The 20,983-nt window shown below is 49.3% G+C and overlaps 1 protein-coding gene across 1 annotated transcript in view; it reads right to left on the reverse strand.

Moving 5' to 3' along the window:
- The window catches only part of MTHFD1L (methylenetetrahydrofolate dehydrogenase (NADP+ dependent) 1 like), a 225,309-nt gene that overhangs the window by 145,545 nt on the left and 58,781 nt on the right, over positions 1 to 20,983 (reverse strand). Inside the window, exons 14-16 of the mRNA XM_083176162.1 lie at positions 20,014 to 20,121; positions 19,732 to 19,806; positions 528 to 630 (exon numbers count right to left, since the gene is read on the reverse strand). Coding sequence (XP_083032288.1) covers positions 528 to 630; positions 19,732 to 19,806; positions 20,014 to 20,121 — 286 coding nt within the window. The remainder of the gene's footprint in view (positions 1 to 527; positions 631 to 19,731; positions 19,807 to 20,013; positions 20,122 to 20,983) is intronic.

Here is a 20,983-nt window from a genome sequence, read left to right on the forward strand (position 1 = left end):
GCAGGGAACCGCCGCTTACCTGCCCGGGGACGGAGTGCAGCATGCGGGAGCCTCCGAGAGAGGGTCCCGCGACGGAAGTCCCCAGCCCAGTCGCCAGCGCTGCCGTCGCCGCCGCCGAGTGATGGAGCTGCGCTGCCGGTGATTCACTAAAAGAGCACCTGCCGCAGCAGCTCTAACCCATGGCTGTTCTAACAGCCGCGATAATGGTGCTGCTCTCTCCTTGGCACCAAAGAAAAAACTGGTGACCCAGGGTCAGGGGGCGGGTTATGAGGGAGAAGGGAGGCAGGGAGCATGCTGGGTACATTTTTGTAACCCTTTGGTGCACGCTCTGCTACCTCACCTCTCATACCCAGCGTGAACTCCTGTGCCCCCTAGTGGACGAAAAAGAAAGTAAAGCAAGTTACTGTAGGTCAGAAACTGCCAGGAGGGTAGAAAGCCGATGAGTATAGTAGGTTAAATATTGAATCAGACCTAGATTTAAAACCATCTATGTACATAACAAACACCCTGCTTATGTATTTAGTTACCTCTTTGCCAGGTTATTGTAGACGGGTCAATGTCAAGGCGTACAAATCTATTAATCTCTTCCGCTGTCAGTGATCCAGGATCGCTCTTGCTAATACCAATTCTCTAAACATAACGCAGATAAAATATATAAAATCACAAAAATAAACTAAATGCCCACATTATTCTTATAACAACAACCATATAATCACAACAGATATATAGAAATATTTATTAAAAATAAATTAAAGAACCAAAACATCTACCGATAGATGTGTTGAAAGATGTGAAAGACGTTACAAACCATTAATGAGCCAGCCGCACTTTCTTTCTTTTAAACACAGAAGGAATTTAAATCTAGCAACAACATTTTTAAAAAAGAAACACAAACACATCCACAGGAGAAAGGAGGCTCCATAAATAAGCCCCAGAGAGGGGTTGGGAGGTACAAGGTCTAATGCATTCCTTAATATTTAAATTTGACAATGAACTTGTTTTAAGTTTAGCAAAAGGCAAGATCTTGTGTAAGTCTAATGTTCCCATCTTTCTGAAGTTCACTAGGTAAAACCAACAAAATCACTGGCAATGTAAGGTTCATTGAAAAGATAGGAGTATTTTATAACAGTTCACACATGGAGTCAGTGTTATTTTGTGCCAGCTGTGTTTTTGCCAAGGATTAGCTAGAGTGGCACTTCACAAGAAAAGCATCAACTTTCAGCCTGGTGGTGATTAATATTTCGCACTAGAAAAATCTGCCTAATTTATTGTGACGCCCCTCATTTAATGTGCTCCACATGGAAAAACAAATTCCTTTAAAATATTACACATTCACAAAATAATGTCATTTATTTAAAAAAAATGTGGATTTGCATTAATTAAAAAAAAAAAACCCCAAAAAAACCAAATGGTTCAAATAAGTAAAATAGAAACTAGCCACAAACGTGATAACAGAAAACGTCCTCACCCATTATTGTTTACATATTTATTTCTTAAATTAAGGAATTTATACTACTGTATATACTCGAGTATAAGCCGAGTTTTTCAGCCTTTTTTTTTAGCTGAAAAAGCCCCCATTCGGCTTATACTCGATTCAGTGGCGCCTGTCCTGCATCCAGCCATCCACTTCGCTGACCGGCTCCACTTTGAACATAGGCGCGGCTATGGCAACATGGCCACCGGCTTCCTGCACTATACATCTCCTCAGTGCAGGAGGCCGGCGGCCATGTTGCCGTAGCCGCGCCTTTGTTCAAAGTGGAGCCGGGCAGCGAAGTGGACGGCAGGGCAGTGGCCGCGTACCCCCCCCCCCCCTGTGGAGCCAGTCAGCGGCACATCCCAAACCCCCTGGAGTCGGACAATGCAGTCGGTAAGCGGCGGCTGCTCCCTCCCCCCACCTCTGTGTGTGGTGTCCCTTGCAGGGGGATCAGCCTGAGCAGCCTGTGGTGTATTGTGCAGGAGGAGCAGCCTGTGGTGTCCTCTGCAGGGAGAGCCGCCTGCGGCGTCCTGCCATTATGCAGGGAGAGCCGCCTGCGGCGGCCTGCCATTATGCAGGGGGAGCCGCCTGCGGCGTCCTGCCACTATGCAGGGGGAGCAGCCTGAGGCGCCCTGCCACTATGCAGGGGGAGCAGCCTGCTGCGTCCTGCCACTATGCAGGGAGAGCAGCCTGAGGCGCCCTGCCACTATGCAGGGGGAGCAGCCTGCGGCGTCCTGCCACTATGCAGGGGGAGCAGCCTGCGGCGTCCTGCCACTATGCAGGGGGAGCCGCCTGCGGCGTCCTGCCACTATGCAGGGGGAGCAGCCTGCGGCGTCCTGCCACTATGCAGGAGGAGCAGCCTGAGGCGCCCTGCCACTATGCAGGGGGAGCAGCCTGCGGCCTCCTGCCACTATGCAGGGGGAGCAGCCTGCGGCGTCCTGTCACTATGCAGGAGGAGCAGCCTGCGGCGTCCTGCCACTATGCAGGGGGAGCAGCCTGCGGCGTCCTGCCACTATGCAGGGGGAGCAGCCTGCGGCGTCCTGCCACTATGCAGGGGGAGCAGCCTGCGGCGTCCTGCCACTATGCAGGGGGAGCAGCCTGCGGCGTCCTGCCACTATGCAGGGGGAGCAGCCTGCGGCGTCCTGCCACTATGCAGGGGGAGCAGCCTGCGGCGTCCTGCCACTATGCAGGGGGAGCAGCCTGCGGCGTCCTGCCACTATGCAGGGGGTGCAGCCTGCGGCGTCCTGCCATTATGCAGGGGGAGCAGCCTGCGGTGTCCTGCTACTATGCAAGGGGAGCAGCCTGTGGTGTCCTGCTACTATGCAAGGGGAGCAGCCTGTGGAGTCCTGCTACTATGCAAGGGGAGCAGCCTGTTGTGTCCTGGTATTATTATACAGGGGAATGTACCAGTAGCTGCTGCATTTCCCACCCTAGGCTTATACTCGAGTCAATAAGTTGTCCCAGTTTTTTGTGGTAAAATTAGGTGCCTCGGCTTATATTCGGGTCGACTTATACTCGAGTATATACGTTATTTCGTAACTGTACCAATTGCTGCATGTGGTTCAATTGCAGAGCACCGGTACAATCCGCACTCGCCTCAATTTTGAAAATCATAGCTACATTTTGACTGGGCCTATGAGATTTCTGCTTCTTTCATGTCAAGGGGCATGGTCAATTTACAGTATAGTACGATTATGCCAGGTGTGGTACGTCTGTCTGACAACAACAATGGTGACATGTTTATGACAGCAATATTGATTATGTTGACACTTATGTTATGTAGCAATTCTGTCCTTAAAAAAATGCCAAAATCAGAATTTGTTAATTTTAATATTCTGTATAGGGAGACCATTTATCTTTTAGACCTCTATGGTGCCTTTGAATGAGGTTGCCCTGCTTCTATGATTTACCACAGGATCACACAGGTGTGGAGGCTTGTTTCGAAGTAGTGTTATGCACATCTTATAGACAGATGAGTGCCATCTGCATGGTTTGACCTGGTGCCATGTCTGAGCAGCTGGGCCAAGCAGCCAAATGGTCCTAGACATATACTTTTACAAAATATTTCTACAGTACGTTGATGTATTTGAGTCCAAAGGAATATTGTTGAAACTGCAAAATTGTGAACATACCCACTGGAGGAAGCCACTTTTGAAAAAAAAAAAAAAAAAAAAAATTTGGCTCTAGTTCTTTCGGTTAGGATTGCTTAGAGAAATAGAGTTCTCTGCTGGAAGGTATAAAGATGAAGGAGAAGCAAAAGCATAACAAATGTTAACTAAGACAACCTTCTATAGACCTGGGAAAGTGTCCCCAAATAGATTCAGAAAGAAAACTATATAAAATTATTTCATTTTACATTTATGCTTCTTCTGAAAATGTATGCGTGCATGTGTCACCTATATGGTTTAAGGGGGATTCAATTAAGTCTGTTTTTTTTTCGGTTTCTATCCAATTGCTGATGGTTTTCTGTAGAAAACTGCATCAGCGAAACATGACTAAAAATAGTCTGAAAATTTGAGGAAAAGAAGTTGAGACGTATTGAACTTGAGGAGATACACCACGACTTTCACACCAAGAAACGTAGGCCTTCCAGATGCATTGGTGGTGCTATGAAGCTCTAAACATGGTAGGAATGACAGCCAGTGAAATTCCCAGTCATGTCATAAGGGCCGTTCAACAACTAAGCCATCAAACGTAGAGGCTTAAGCCTGAAAATACCAAAAGGACTTCTTGTAATAGATCTTCCCAAAGAGGGAAAGCCCATGGTTCATCCAAGAGAAGCCAACAAAGATTCAAATACCAAGCCCTGCAAAGCAAATCCAGAGCAATGAAGAGAACCTTGACACTTTCTCAATTTATGCATTGAGGAAGACCAGGTAGAAAAGAAATTGACAAAAACAGGTAGATGTAATGAAAACTCTAGGGAGTCAAGAGTGCGTTCACTGCCACCGCTGGATCTCTTGTTCATAAAAAAATACAGTGGCAATTGGTGATTGCGTTGAGACGATATGAGGTCCACTTGTGGAAGGACCCAAGTGAGAACATTAGAAACACCTGAGGATGTAGAGACCAATCCCCTGGTTCTATGTCCTGCTGATTTAGGTAGTCAAACTTCCAATTGTCCACACCCAAGATAAATAATGTTGATAAAGCCTTGGCATGTTCCTCTGCCAAAATCAGGAACCACGCTCACCTCTGGCATAGCAGCGACGCTCTTGGGTCTTCCTGACTATTTATGTATGTCAAAGCAGTTGCGTTGTCGGACTGAACTCTGATGGTGCAACCTCGCAGCAGCAGGTGAGCCAGTTGAAGAGCATAAAACACCAGCCACAGATCTCAGATGATTATCAGCAATCTGGCCTCCTGTTGAGTCCAATGGCACTGAAACTGGAATCCGCAAGTTACTGCTCTGCAATCCCACACTCCAAACCTTTTGCCCATCAACAGGGGAGAAGAAACCAAATTCAAATTGAGAGACACCCGTATCTTTGGCTTACAAAGCTTTTAATAAGAGGTCATCGAAGTAAGGGATCACTGTAATTCCCTGCGGCTGAAGAAGAGTCATCATAACCACCAAGACCTTTGTAAAGGCCCTGGGTGCTGATGACAGACTGAAAGGCAGGGCCCGGAACCGGTAATAAAATTCCTTCAAAGGGAATCTTAGATACATTTAATGAAGATGCCAGACGGGAATGTGCGGGTACGCGTCCTTTATATCCAAATACACTAAGAACTCTGCCTGCTCCAAACCTGCAATCACGGAACAAAGGGATTACATTTTTAATTTGTCAATATCGGGACCAACACACCGGCAAGAAGCATTTTTGATGCAGTCCCCTGACACACTTGTCGCTGGAAGCTGGAAAACGCATAGTAGAAAACCTTGGAGGCAGAGGAATACAAAAATCCAAGTTGTATCTGTGAATGATTACATCCCACACTCAAGCATCCTGGCAGTTTTCTGCTTAAACAGCCCATAAACCTGCGGGTACTGTAAGCTGCCACTCTGGGGTCCCCCAGGTCAGAAAGGAACCAGACATGCGCTGGGATCTAGAGCATGCTTTGAATCCTGGTGGGAGGCACTTGCTGTGGCTCTGGCACGGCCTCTGAAGACATGAGAAGGCACTGATCCTCCTCTGGAGCGGCCCCGGAAAAACCCTGAGGGCCGAAAGGATGGATCACAAAAATGTCTTGGAGCCAGTGCAGCAGATGGAAAAAATGTGAACTTTTCTGAAAATGGCAATGCTTCCACCGCCTTTTTAGTTTCAGCATCTGCCTGCCACTGGTGGAGCCCTGCAAGCTGATATTGAAAGGGCAGATGATTTGGAAGCAAGAAGACACACGTTCTTAGAGTTTCCCCCAGATATGCCGCTGACTCAGCAATCTAGGATGCCCAAGACTTGATGGCTGTGTTCACCCAACAACTAACCATAGCTGGTCACAGCATGACTGTGGAAATAGATTTCAGAGTGGTTTCTAACTTTGTGTAAAACCTTTTTTAAACAAAGTGACTCCCAGAAGTACATTCTTTTTGGACAGACGAGACACAGAAGAATCCAGAGATTCTATCAGAAAGAAAAATATAAAATCGATAAAAGCCATTGGGACACCTGAAATCTTTTGAAAGGATGTTGCCAAACAGAATTGAGAATATCATACAATTCGTCTGAATTTGGAAAAACAGCAGCTGGATCCCAGTTACATAGCAAAAAAGGACTGCTTTGATAGAACTGGTTCCACCTCTTCCACATTCAGAACCTGAAGAACAGCCAATATTAATGCTTCAATTACCATGGAGTCCGACTCAGGCTCCACTGGAAAAACATCCTCATCAGAATCTTTTTGAAACTCACCCTCCAGTAAAGGGGAGCATCGATTCTGTGAAGCAACAGCCTTTTCTTAGATAACTCTGGGGCCACTATAGCAAGGTGGGGGGGGGGGGGGCACAGATTAAGACAGACCCGCCACCAACCCAGCCAACGCCTGTTCAGAGTTACCTCTCTCTATGAGAGGCTTCCAGCTCTGCAGACAGATTACACATAACCATAGAGAGACCATAGAGAGCTGGGATGCCCAAGCTGGAGTGTCTTAGGTTAAGGAATGGTTGTAGTAAACAGATTGTACTGATCCTGCAAAAAAAACATGTAGTACAAGTGATAGATTTTTAGCTGCTTTTGAACCCTTTCCTGCTATAGTGAAGACAAACACAGGACAGTAACAGATTGTTAGAGACTAGGCAGAGGGAGGGAGTAAAACCACAATAAGTCCTATAATCATTCCTTAGCAGTGCTATAAACTTCAGGCACAATAAGAAATGATGTGCAATCGCTCTTCTGACAAGGTATACACCACTATAACTCACGCCCGTGATGTTGCTTGAACAGCCTCAGCACTGTGTAAAACGACCAGCGCTGTCTCCAGCAGTGGTATTCCTCCCACAGTGTACACAGCAGCATGCAGAAGCCCAAGAAGAAAAACAAAGAATTCCCGCACTTCAGAACAGGTGAAGCTAGATGCCTGCGGTATCCACCAAATACCAACAAAATAGACCGATATACACAGAAGTGACATCAGCACACCCAATTAGAGTTCAAGCAATTCAGTTCTAACGTAGTTAATGGTTATGGTATCTTCCTTAAGTTCTCTATAGATGATGTTAAAATGTGTAGATTCCCAAAAACCTCAAAGACCAAAAATAGAAGATCCTTATAGGGACACATCAGTGTATTTCTATATACATATAATCAATATATACCCAAATCTAATTCTCTCTGCACATGTTACATCTGCCCCACCTGCGGTGCACATGGTTTTGTCCATTTGAGAAGGGATTTGCCTTTGCGAGTGAACAAAAATAAGGGGGATGCAGTTAATTTCCCGGCGGTCAGAATCCCGGTGTTCAAAATCCTGACGCTGGAATCCCGAAACTTTCTCCCTCCGCGGGTGTGCACGACACCCATTGAGGGAGAATAAATCAGCGTGCCGAGCGTAGCAAGGCACCTAGTGTTCCTTCTAGGAACCAAATGAGGCAGGGCGCTGGAGGGGCGGACCGGGCATGCCGACGTCACTAGAGGGGGCGTGCCCGGGCCGCCGCGTCACTACAGGGGGCGTGCCCGGGCCGCCGTGTCACTACAGGGGGCGTGCCCGGGCCGCCGCATCACTACAGGAGGCGTGCCCGGGCCGCCGCATCACTACAGGGGGCGTGCCCGTGTCGCCGCATCACCAAAGGAGGCGTGCCCGGGCCACCGCATCGCACATGGGGGCGTGCCCGGGCCGCCGCATCGCTGAAGGGGGCTTGCCCGGCCATGACTACGTCACTGAGCTGCCGGGACGTAGCCATGGCCGGGCAAGCCCCCTTCAGCAATGCGACGGCCCGGGCACTCCGGCGGGACAGACTGCAGGCTTATTTAGCGGGGCACTGCTAGAGGGGCAGGGCGCATTTTGCCCTTTAAAAATCGGGCAGGGCGCAGCGCCCCGCTAAAACAGCCTAGCGGGAACACTAGGCACCGGGCCCGCTGCGTGGCGAACGCAGCGAGCCTGCAAGGGGGGGGGGGGGGTGTCGATCCACGTCCCTCCTTGTCGGGATTCCGGCGTCGGGATTTTGAACACCGGGATTCCATACCTACTCCGAATAAGGGCCATAGTAAACCACTATTGATTGCAAATGTGGAACTGTACCCTTAAAAATGGCCTCTTCCAGGCCATGTTTACTCGTATATGCGCAGAAAATTCCACTGCGCTTCACAATAGGAAACCGTGATAAAACAAACTGGGTAGTAACAAACCGAGGAGGGCCCTGCTCGCAAGCTTACAATCGTTATCAATGGCAAACAAAATCTTTCTCTCTTTCTTCTAATTCCCTCAAAGACAAAAATGCAAGTACACTTCTCATAGTGTAAACCATACACAAACAACTTTTAATAAAACAATCAAACTTTTCCAATAAAATTTGTAGCACCGTATGGGTGCCAACGTTGCTGTAAGCGATCCTCAAAATATCCGCAAAAAATGCCAGCATCACTCACAGTGACTGTTATTTTAGGGTAAATAAATACAAATACAGCCAAGTCAATTAATTGTTTAGTTAAATATTGCACCCCCCCCCCCCCAAAAAAAAAAGAACAATTGCTGTGAGTGGAGCTGGCATTTTTAACAGATGATGTAAAGATCTCTCACAGCAACCTTGGAACTCAAAGGGTTAAACATAAGGCATTAGAAATCACGCATCAAGTGGTGAATGTAATACCCAGGTAACACTTTCCTGATCAGATAGGGCAAACTTCTATGTCCAGGTCCCCACACTCATGAAATCTTCTCAGAAGGAAACTTGTAGTCAATTTGTTGACTCTGGGTACTCAGTTTCTAGGAATGTCCATTTAATTTCCACATAGTCCAGTGATGGCTAACCTTGACACTCCAGCTGTTGTTGAACTACACATCCCAGCATGCCCTGCATCAGTTTTAGAATGTCCAAATAGTAAAACTGTAGCAGGGCATGCTGGGATGTGTAGTTCAACAACAGTTGGAGTGTCAAGGTTAGCCATCACTGACCTAGTCTCTGTCCTGTTGTTCTGCTTCCCTCTAATACCCCATTCACATCCTCTAATACCCCATTCACATTCCATATCCGGGTCGTCCATTATACAGAGGGTGACCCGGGTTTAACCCTTCTTGTAACCAGTGTCGAATTGCCAGGTTGTTCGACCCAGGTTTTAAGATGTGGTGCAATCACATTGCACCTCGAGCCGGGTCAGTGATGTAATGACCCGTCGATAACCCGGCTGGAGTATGCTATGTAATAGGGGTTTATCAGTAAATGTACCAAACATTGTGGAGCTGTGCCAATAAATACCTTTCTTGTACAGCCAATGAGAGACAGCAGTTGCAGAATATAGAGGTGGGACGAGCCGACACACTACTTAAAAATGTAAAGTGCCAGCTCCCAGTTACTATACCCACTGTAAAGTCTATTCCAGTGTCCCCTACTACATGAGGGATAGGCTTAAATCATTAAGATTGTAAGTTCTAATGTGCAGAGCCCTCTTCCCTGATGTGCTTTTCCTTTTCTTACTTGAACAATCAAATCCTACGGTGTTTAGCCACATGACACTTAGGGGGGAATTTACTAAAGGAAATTTGTAAAAAATAGGTGTAAAAATAGGTGTATTTGTATCCAGAAATACACTTATTTTTGACATTTACTATCCCGAAAATACGGCAATTCGTATTCGTATTGATGTTCTATCAATACGAATAGCCGTATTTTCGGAATAGTAAATGTCAAAAATAAGTGTATTTCTGGATACAAATATACCTATTTTTTACAAATTTCTTTTAGTAAATTTCCCCCTTATTCTAGTGTCCTCTGCTGATGCAGCTATGTGTATGTACCTTGTACTTGTCCTCTACTCTATTCAACTGTAAGTCACTGTTTTGATTTTTCATTTATGTAATTGGATGCTGAGGATCAGTTGTGGTGCCATATAAATAAAAGGAAAATAATAATAATAATAATAATATTAATAATTAAAAAAAAACAATTGTTCAGATACATTTGTTAAATCAATCGGCTTTAAGCAAACAATTAGTCTGAATGACCATTGTCTGTTTTGCAGTGTTTAAGAGCAAATGTTGAATTCACATATGCGCCAGTTTATTGGTTCCACCAGATAGATTTGAAAAAATTAATCTTTTAGGTGTGTACCCAGCTTAAAGGCGGCTCTTGCGGCAGTGGCTGTGTGGCTGTAAGGCCGGTCGGTGGTTTGCCAGTACACAGAGATGCACTGATATATCTTTAGATTTTTCGGACATCGGCTGTGTTGCACAGCCAACGCAATATATTTGCGAACGACGCCATTCGCAGTTATGTCGATGGTACACACTGGTTGATCAACGGTCGATATATGTACGAGCCATCGTGTGTACCATTAACATATCTGCAAACAGCATCGTTCACCTATATATATATATTGCATAGGCTGTGCAACACAGTAGATGTCCGGAAAATCTAAAGCTATATTGGTGCATCATTCTGTTTGTACGGGTGAACCACCGACAGCCCTTACAGCCACTGCAGGTGGCTACCGGTAATTGACGGCTCACTGGGCCGCACATACAAATGTGCCCTCCCAGTTTTGATGGCAATCTCAACGGATCGGGCAGTGTGTATGAAGAACGCGCTGCCCGATTCCTCTGCATATACATCTGTAGGTCAATTGATCTGCAGATATATCTATTCGTGTGTGGCTTACGTTAGTGATGGTCATGTGCAGAAATAATTAAAACCACAAACTACAAGCTGAATACAACTGCGACAATTATTAAAAGCTTAGACAAGCTGGCAGAGCTGCAGTATCTTGGGGCTTTGATAATTATGTCAACTCCACTCCCTTAAGTTCCTTCCAGTGTGTGAAATCATTCAGAACACACACTGGCCAGATTAACATTAATATAGAAATTACATTTAGATCAGATAAATGTAGTTTTACAATACCTCCACAATTACACATTATAGACTGACGCACGTATGCAATGCATATCACAGTTCTCAAACACATTACAATTTTCAAAAACAAAGTTAGTGAGGTCCATGTGCAGGGGTAATTAAAACCATGGCACAAAAATATTTAGCTTTCAATGTCCCTAGTTAGATCCATCTGACAGTCAGAATGCAACACACCCATCTCCTGTTTAACCAAAACATGTATAGAACAGAAACACTGCCACCTACTGGCTGCCAACTACATGTTATGATGAGGTTTCCTATAGCATACAAAACAGAAAAACTTTGGTACTTGTGTACTAGCACGGCGCCCACGATATTTGGTCGCATGACATATAATCGCATGGCATACCCGATGCACTGCGATGCGATTTAAAATTGTATAAGCCCCCTAATGGGGGCTTACAATGTTAAATGCACTACCACTATGAACGTGAACCCGAAGCGTGGCGAGCGGCGGTGGTACGCATCCTACGACCTTTTCATACCCCCACTATCCACGTTGGTGTAATGGTGTGCCCCGGTGCTGGGACAGCTCCCCTGCTCCCAGCACCGGAGCAGCAGCAGCAGAGACGAGGAGAGGGAGTGCTGGGTCCCCCACGGGACGCCACCTCCCCCGGCGCAGGGATCAGCTGTCTGATCCCTGTGCCAATAGGGCAGGCAGCGGCGGAGAGGACCAGCGCTGGGATCAATACACCGATCCCAGCGCTGACAGTGCGGGCGGCGAAGCGCCGCTCGCGTCAGTTTAAATCTCCCGCCGTTCGGGAGCCAATCATGGCTCCCGAATCGGCGGCCAATGACAGACGGCCGCGGCGAGCCAATCCGCGCTCGCCGCGCCGTCCTAAAGCCCGCCCCCGGCGTCTGACGCCGCCGGGAGGCGAAGTAGGAGAAAGGTCCCACGCCGGCGGAGCGCAGGAGCGCCCCGGCTGAAGCGAGAAGACGCCGGAGGAGAGAGGACACAGCGGCGACGGATTGAAGAGCTCCGGCGGCCGCTGCAGAGAGAAGACGCCGGGATCAAGAAAGAAGATCTCCGGCGCCTCCTGGAAGAAGAGCGGAAACGGCGCCGCCGCTGGCCAGGACAGGCCAGCGGCAGAAGAAGGAAGATGGCTGCCGCGCACGGAGAGGCCAGCGGGGGTGGAAAGCATCAGAGCTGAGGAAGCTCCCCCCCGAGGCCTCTCCCAACCCCAGGTAGGCGGCCCCAGGCCACCTACCCCCTACCCTTGACCACCGGGAGTCGGGCACTAGGCCCGTGGGTACATTCAGGCCCCTCCGGCCTGTGGGATTTATAGTCGGGCCCTCTTGGCCCGTGGCCACGTGATTGTTGGGCCCTCCTGGCCCTGTTGTATTGTGTTGAGTCTCCTCCCCGTGGCCCACTTAGCCGGGCATTAGGCCCGTTGCACCGTAGCCGGGCGTAAGGCCCGAGGCCCTCCATAGTTCGGGGGGCTAATTGAATCAGGCCCCTAGGCCTGTGCCCCAGTCAGGCACTAGGCCTGTGGACCCAGACAGGCACTAGGCCTGAGCCGTCAGTTAGGGATTGAAGTAGCTAACTGGTACTGATTTAGAGTGAGCATACGCTGGCCAGCTCTAGCCAGGAAGGGAGTACATCTGAATACAGGCAGAGGTTAAAGGAGCAACTGGTTGGTAAGGTCTTGTACTGTATTGTATGTTGTCCGTGCAGAGCAAAGTTGTTTAGATTTGCGTAGTTGTGTTGCACCACACACACTTAGTCAGTTCTAGGGCTTTGTGTTGTAGTTATGTAGTCGTGCCACGTTTAGGTTTGTTAGGCTCTGCACGGGTCTGGTGTTTGTCTCCTTACAGGGACCTGTGGGGAGAACCGTGGGTTAGAGTACAAGAGTGCGGACGCAGTACAAGAGTGAGGACGGTGAGTGTCGTCTTGTTTGTTTGTGTGTTCCTGCCTATCTCCCTTCCTTCCTTCATCCAGGGCGTACGCGGACCTTGTACCCCGTGCAAGGTCAAGGCCTCACCTAGGTGCGCCAGTGCCAATAGGTGACACTCCGGGCTCTGAGGCAGTGCGCCGATGATGATGTTTCCCGGAGCCCGGAGGGTGCCTCTGTAGAGACGTCGCGGGACGGAGGGCGCATCGGTCTTCATCAAGGAGGAACCGCTCTCACCTACTCTCCTTCCTCCTAGGTGTTCGTGTCCGGGTGCCGGAGAATTCCAGGACCGTGATTTGGCACGGCCTGAAGGTGAGAGGGTGCGGCGCCAGGTAAGTGGTCCGACGACACCTGCACGGCAGCAGGCACCACACCGCACCGCCCTTACACCCATCTCACATTTGGCGTAGTCGGCAGGATACGCACCGCGGACACGATGTGGAACGTCCCCAGGAAGACCCCCCAGCGGATTGCGTCGGAACCGATCAACGCCCCTGTGGTTGACGACGACGGATGGGCGACTGTGACAGGAGAAGAATTTAGGATGATGGTGGAACGGTCGATACAGAGAGCCAAAGAAGAGCGCCGGGAGAAGGGGCGCAAGAAGGCTGCCGTCACCCCCTGTAGGACGTGCCAACAGGTCGGACACTTCGTCAGTGATTGTCCCTGGAGAGAAACTGCGATAGAAGGAGCCTGCCGGACGCCTCCGAGGAAGACGACCCAGATGGTCCAGGATGTCGTTCCAAGGCGTCGACAGAAGGCCCCGGTGAAGAAACAGCCCCGTTGTAAGCTCTGTGGGGAGTATGGACACAAGGATTTTAGCTGCCCATGGGAGGAGCCGTATAGTGAAGATGACATTGGCCGGTGTGAGTTATGTGAAGATCCGAGACATCTGCGACCGGACTGTCCTTTTGGGGACTGGCCGCCGAAAACCAAGTGGACAGAGAGGCCACAGACTAAACCACGATGGAAACACGGGGACTCAGACCTGATGGCTAAAGAGTGGATGATCCCCGATGGCGGGGTCCAGAAACGGCAAGAAGAAGCCAGAGAAATGGAGCGGAAGAGCCTGCTTGAAGTGAGTTCGCAGGTGCCCATTTTGTCTGTGCCAGTGCCGAGCAAGAGATACCCATGTGTGGAGGAGGTGGCCACTGTAATTCCGGAGAAGACAGCGTCAATGCCCCCCTGTTGGAAATGTCGGCGACAGGGACATTTGGCCCACGAGTGTCCCTGGGAAGACGCCATGGCAATGTTGTGCCCAGAAAAAGAGACCTCTGGAAAAGATTCTTTCCCGTTGAAGGCCGACGTGAATGACCGGGAGGTGAAGCAACCACGCATTGAGGAAGAGCGTGAAGACCCAGTGGCAAAGAAGCCCAGAAGTTCCCGAGGTTGGCAGAGTCCTCAACCTAGACGGTTGGAACAGGAGTGCCCTGGGTATCGTGAAGTGCCAGCGGAAAAGAGGGAGTACGCTGAGGAAGAAAGTCGGCACCTGGCGCCGGAGTCTGTGGAGAAGAATCCAGACTCTGAAGTGTTAGCCATGCCTGAAGAACCAGATTTGCAGGATGTGGAGCAGTGTTCGCAGTCGATCGCCCTCGGGGAAGAGGAAGAGAAGATCCTGGCGCAAGACCCCCTGCTGAAAGGATGGACTTCGATGGAGGAAGGGGAAGGAGAGGTTGGTGATGCCATGGGAGGGACCGTTCCCGGAGATATGGAACCGTTGGAAGTGCCCCATGAAGAAGCTTGTCCGATGGTGACGATTGCCCGGGAGGAAAGAGATGCCCCGGAGGAATTTGCCATAGGTTGGTGGTCAGCTCCACCCCATGGAGCCCGCGATGACGACCCAGACCAGGTGGAGGAAGAAGCATGGGTGAACGCTGCACCCATTGAAGAGGATTCTCCCTGGTGGCCTATGGTGAATGGCCATAACAAGCAGCCACTTCCCCAGAGGATCCGGAGAGTAGTGTCAGGAGGGACGGAGATTAGTCCGGAGCCAGTGGAAGAAAGTGGGGCCACAGTCGGTCCAGACTGGGCTCCCGAAGACAACTTCCCTGAGAAGACTTCAGAATGCCCTGACCCCCGGATATTGGTGAGTGAGGACTTTGTAGGGACTACAAAGGAAAAAGGGGGGGGAAATGTAATGGTGTGCCCCGGTGCTGGGACAGCTCCCCTGCTCCCAGCACCGGAGCAGCAGCAGCAGAGACGAGGAGAGGGAGTGCTGGGTCCCCCACGGGACGCCACCTCCCCCGGCGCAGGGATCAGCTGTCTGATCCCTGTGCCAATAGGGCAGGCAGCGGCGGAGAGGACCAGCGCTGGGATCAATACACCGATCCCAGCGCTGACAGTGCGGGCGGCGAAGCGCCGCTCGCGTCAGTTTAAATCTCCCGCCGTTCGGGAGCCAATCATGGCTCCCGAATCGGCGGCCAATGACAGACGGCCGCGGCGAGCCAATCCGCGCTCGCCGCGCCGTCCTAAAGCCCGCCCCCGGCGTCTGACGTCAGACGCCGCCGGGAGGCGAAGTAGGAGAAAGGTCCCACGCCGGCGGAGCGCAGGAGCGCCCCGGCTGAAGCGAGAAGACGCCGGAGGAGAGAGGACACAGCGGCGACGGATTGAAGAGCTCCGGCGGCCGCTGCAGAGAGAAGACGCCGGGATCAAGAAAGAAGATCTCCGGCGCCTCCTGGAAGAAGAGCGGAAACGGCGCCGCCGCTGGCCAGGACAGGCCAGCGGCAGAAGAAGGAAGATGGCTGCCGCGCACGGAGAGGCCAGCGGGGGTGGAAAGCATCAGAGCTGAGGAAGCTCCCCCCCGAGGCCTCTCCCAACCCCAGGTAGGCGGCCCCAGGCCACCTACCCCCTACCCTTGACCACCGGGAGTCGGGCACTAGGCCCGTGGGTACATTCAGGCCCCTCCGGCCTGTGGGATTTATAGTCGGGCCCTCTTGGCCCGTGGCCACGTGATTGTTGGGCCCTCCTGGCCCTGTTGTATTGTGTTGAGTCTCCTCCCCGTGGCCCACTTAGCCGGGCATTAGGCCCGTTGCACCGTAGCCGGGCGTAAGGCCCGAGGCCCTCCATAGTTCGGGGGGCTAATTGAATCAGGCCCCTAGGCCTGTGCCCCAGTCAGGCACTAGGCCTGTGGACCCAGACAGGCACTAGGCCTGAGCCGTCAGTTAGGGATTGAAGTAGCTAACTGGTACTGATTTAGAGTGAGCATACGCTGGCCAGCTCTAGCCAGGAAGGGAGTACATCTGAATACAGGCAGAGGTTAAAGGAGCAACTGGTTGGTAAGGTCTTGTACTGTATTGTATGTTGTCCGTGCAGAGCAAAGTTGTTTAGATTTGCGTAGTTGTGTTGCACCACACACACTTAGTCAGTTCTAGGGCTTTGTGTTGTAGTTATGTAGTCGTGCCACGTTTAGGTTTGTTAGGCTCTGCACGGGTCTGGTGTTTGTCTCCTTACAGGGACCTGTGGGGAGAACCGTGGGTTAGAGTACAAGAGTGCGGACGCAGTACAAGAGTGAGGACGGTGAGTGTCGTCTTGTTTGTTTGTGTGTTCCTGCCTATCTCCCTTCCTTCCTTCATCCAGGGCGTACGCGGACCTTGTACCCCGTGCAAGGTCAAGGCCTCACCTAGGTGCGCCAGTGCCAATAGGTGACACTCCGGGCTCTGAGGCAGTGCGCCGATGATGATGTTTCCCGGAGCCCGGAGGGTGCCTCTGTAGAGACGTCGCGGGACGGAGGGCGCATCGGTCTTCATCAAGGAGGAACCGCTCTCACCTACTCTCCTTCCTCCTAGGTGTTCGTGTCCGGGTGCCGGAGAATTCCAGGACCGTGATTTGGCACGGCCTGAAGGTGAGAGGGTGCGGCGCCAGGTAAGTGGTCCGACGACACCTGCACGGCAGCAGGCACCACACCGCACCGCCCTTACACCCATCTCACATTGGCGTGGAGTTGATGTAATATAGTGTGGCGAGCGCAGCGAGCCCCGCGTGGGGACGCGTATTACTTTACAGGTATTCCCTGTCCCCTCGCGGGGCTCGTGGCTCGCCACACTATATCAAATCAACTCCACGCCAACGTGGATAGTGGGGGTATGAAAAGGTCATAGGACGCGTACCGCAACCCCTCGCGGGCTCGCTGCACTCGCCACGCTTCGGGTTCACGTTCATAGTGGGGGTGGCGTGGGGGTGCATTGAACATTGTAAGCACCCATTAGGGTGCTTATACAATTTTAAATCGCATACCATTGTATACGCGATAGAATGGCATACAATTCGATGGTATACAATTTAAAATTGTATAACATCGGCTGCCATCGCATCGCATGCCTTATGGTCTGCGATGCGATGGGTGCCGTGCTAGTACACAAGTACCAAAACTTTCATTTAAAAACAGCAATAAAATAACTGCTACTTTTTTTTACTAATATTGCAAAAACCACAAAACTTTTTTGTCAGCAGCGTTCAGCAATTGCTTTCTTTCATCCGATTAGAATAAGATATTAAACCACTGGTTCCCAAACTTTTTGAATCATGGCACCCTAGAGTACCCAAATTGTTTTCATGGCGCCCCTAGGCCAAAAGTTTCTTATTGAAATTTTTTTAACAAAATATTAAATTAAATTGTGTTTATTTGTCATCCTTAGGGTTAGTTATGTGGTGAGAGACAGAATTTACTTCTGTTAGTCCACATAATTTATGATGGGAAGCCACAAGCACTGGTTTAGCCTATTACACTGACCAATTTGAATCATCTCTGGACCATCAATCCGAGGCACCCTTGCAAGTGTCCCAAGGCACCCTAGAGTGCCAAGGCACACAGTTTGGGAACCACTGTATTAAACTATTCTGTGTCTTTAGTCAATAAAGCCTTAAAAGTTGCACCCATTACAAGGGTGTAGTATATTATGTCGACATTCAAAAGATTGAAAGTATAATTTCACCATCAGCGGCATGTCGACATTTAACAATGTGAACCCGGACTTCAGGGCATAAACAGTTCACATTTTCCACATCACTTAGCTGGTGCACAGGTGCACAAATTAAATGTGATGCCGGCCACCAGCCAATCATAGGTCGCGTACCGGCAGCCGCAAGCTCCGATTGGCTCACCAGCTGGTGACATAATTTAAACAGGCAGGGGCGGGAGAAGCCTGAGCTCTGCTTTCCTCCCCCCAGTGACCAGCAGCGGCTGAGGCCGGCTCAGCTGTGTGGTGAGTGAGCACCAAAGGGGGAATTATGTGTATGCAGCACTACAGGGGGGCATTGTATGTATAACTGGCACTACAGGGGGTATTATTTGTATTAGTAGCACTACATGGGGAATTATGTGTATAACTGGCACTACAGGGGACATTATAGGGATAAGTGGCAAAGCAGGGAACATTATAGGAATAAATGGCACTACAGGAGGGCTTATATTTATTACTGGCACTACAGGGGCATTATAGACCAGTGGCATTATAGGTTTAAGCGGCACTACAGAGGACATTATTGGTATAAGTAGAACTACAGTGTTCATTATAGGTATAAGTGGAACTACAGGGGTCATTATATAAGTGGGTTTAGTGGGGGGGGGGATTATGTGGGGGTAGTAGGTGTGTAAGCGACAATACAGAATGCATTATGCTGTCGACACTGTATACCCATACCATTATGAGTATTAAATGGTTGACACTGAAATTATAAAATTTAACTTATTATTATGGCCATGCTTTATTTATACGGCACGACAAGGGTTTCACAGCACATAACAAAGGTCATAAACACATGAGCCAAACAAAAAATCAGTAACGTACAGTAAAGGACAAAGCAGGACAAGGATATTGCTTATAAACCTTGCTACATCAGTGATCAGAACATGAAAGCTGTAACTGTAGGCAGTTTGCCTGTAACCAATGGTTAGGAACAGTTGTGGGGAGTATGGAGTACATAATAGCATAAGTAAGGGAAGGCAAACACATAAGGTAAGAGCCCTGCTTGTGAGAGCTTTCGTTCTAAAGTGGAATGGCAGACTAGGGTGACACAAATGGGGTAGGCAGTGAGGAGGTCACAGAGGGCTAGGATGAAGGATGGCTTTGATGAAGGAGTGGATATAGAGAGAAAATTGAAAGATTTGTGAAGAGGAGTAGAGTCTCATACGGAGAGGGATAGAATGCCAGAGATAGGGAGCACCACAGCCAACATCTTGGAGGTGGAAAAAGGAGAAAGTTATCCATTGCCGGGAGAAGCACATTGGCTGAGGGCTACGTACAGTAAGTTGTGTTATAAAAAAGGAAGAGGATCCAGTGTACGTAACAGTGTTATACATGTGTTCTCCTACACCTAGCCTCATTACGCAATGTGATAGGAGATGCCTGGAACAAACAAGCCACCAGTTCCTGTGCAACTCTGCTAGTGGTGACCATTTTCTGCATCTTTTGACATGAAAATGTGTCTTAATTGCAATAGCAACTGTAAAGCACCATACACGAGGTGCCTTGAGCCCCATGCTGAACGAGGTGCTTAAGCACAGATCTCTACACATGGATGCACCTGCGAGGTGCGCTGAGCGATCTGTGCGGAGCAGGGTTTTGCCTATGCTTATAGGCAAAACACTGCGATCTAAGCAGGATAGACAGTGCATGCAAGGTCTATCTCTGCGGGCGAGGGCGATGCATGGGACCACAAATCGCCATAGGGTGAACACACGGAGCATTCCATGCTTCATTTCTAAGCAATCTAGTTAGAAATAGTTACATCGACCCTTGTGTATGCCCCTTAAGTGTGAAACATAGCAACTTACATTAACAAATGCTTAGTTTTGTGATGAACTATTTCAACTACGCTTTCATTCGATCTAACACATAAAACTTAGCTTTTAAGTAACTCACCTTTAAACGAGAAATCTGAATTGGAGAAAAGTTTCTCACTCCGTTAATGGAAGGCACGAGACGATTATATAAAGCCTGAAACATATATAACAATACTTTAAAGTGCCGTATCCGCCCATTCTAGCAAGTATTTAAAAACATGAAACTTTGACACATTTAAAATGATGCACGTTCAGAAGAAGATCAAAAGTTTTATCCTCTAAGCCACAGCAAGCAGACATGACACTGGAAATATAGAGCAACAGTTGGAGTGACCGTCTCACTCCAGAACGTAATAATCACCTTGTCCGACTGAGTGTTCTCATGGAGAATCCTAGCATCAATGGCAGCTGCTAGCAAATTATTGGCTGCTGTGATTGCATGGATGTCTCCAGTTAAGTGCAAGTTAAACTGCAAAACAGAATAAAAGAGTTAGTACACATACTGTACAGTAACATTTCCTGTTAAAATTGTTGTTGAAACTTCTGTTTTTCAGCTATTAAAGTTGCACATGCTCTTGATCTTAATCAGTGGTCAAGTACCCCCAACAGTGCATGTTTTCCAACTGTGGATCTTTCAAATGTGTCCGTAAACAAGGAGTACACCTGTGCGCCTAGCGCGTGACCTGGAAAACAGGAACTGTTGAGGTTGAGAACCACTGATCTCAATCATAGTTACAAACATAGAATTTGACAGCAGATAAGAACCACTTGGCCCATCTAGTCTGCCCATTTTTTAAACATGTTACCTCAAACTATATTTGATCCATATTGCTTTGTAAGGATATCAATATGCCTATCCCAAGCATGGTTAAATTGTTCTACTGTATTTGCCTCTACCACCTCTGATGGGAGGCTATTCCACTTATCTACTACTCTTTCTGTGAAGTAATTCTTCCTCAAATTTCCCCTGAATCTTCCTCCCTCTAGTTTCAGTGCATGTCCTCGTGTTCTGTTGCTCCTCTTCCTGTGAAGAATGTCTCCCACCTGAACCTTGTTAAAACCCTAGATGTACAGATGGAGCCAGGCTCATCTGTTGCCAGAGCCCGCCAGATCCCTTTCACTGGTGAGCGCCGGCGATAGAGACTGGGACGAGTGTGCGTCTCACGCGCACCCCAGTATCACGGTGGACGGGCAGAGTCTCCCTGCCCGTCTCTGCTTCAGGGAGACGCTGGGGGGGAGTTGGGGCAAAGAGTGGGACCAGCTGCGACGGCGGGGACCGCCGGCAGTCTCTGTTGCCACAGGGCGCGCGAGCGTTTCGGGCGCCCCTGGCG

Source organism: Crinia signifera, chromosome 3 (genome assembly GCF_055691185.1).
Source record: "Crinia signifera chromosome 3, ASM5569118v1, whole genome shotgun sequence".
NCBI classification, from domain to species: domain Eukaryota; kingdom Metazoa; phylum Chordata; class Amphibia; order Anura; family Myobatrachidae; genus Crinia; species Crinia signifera.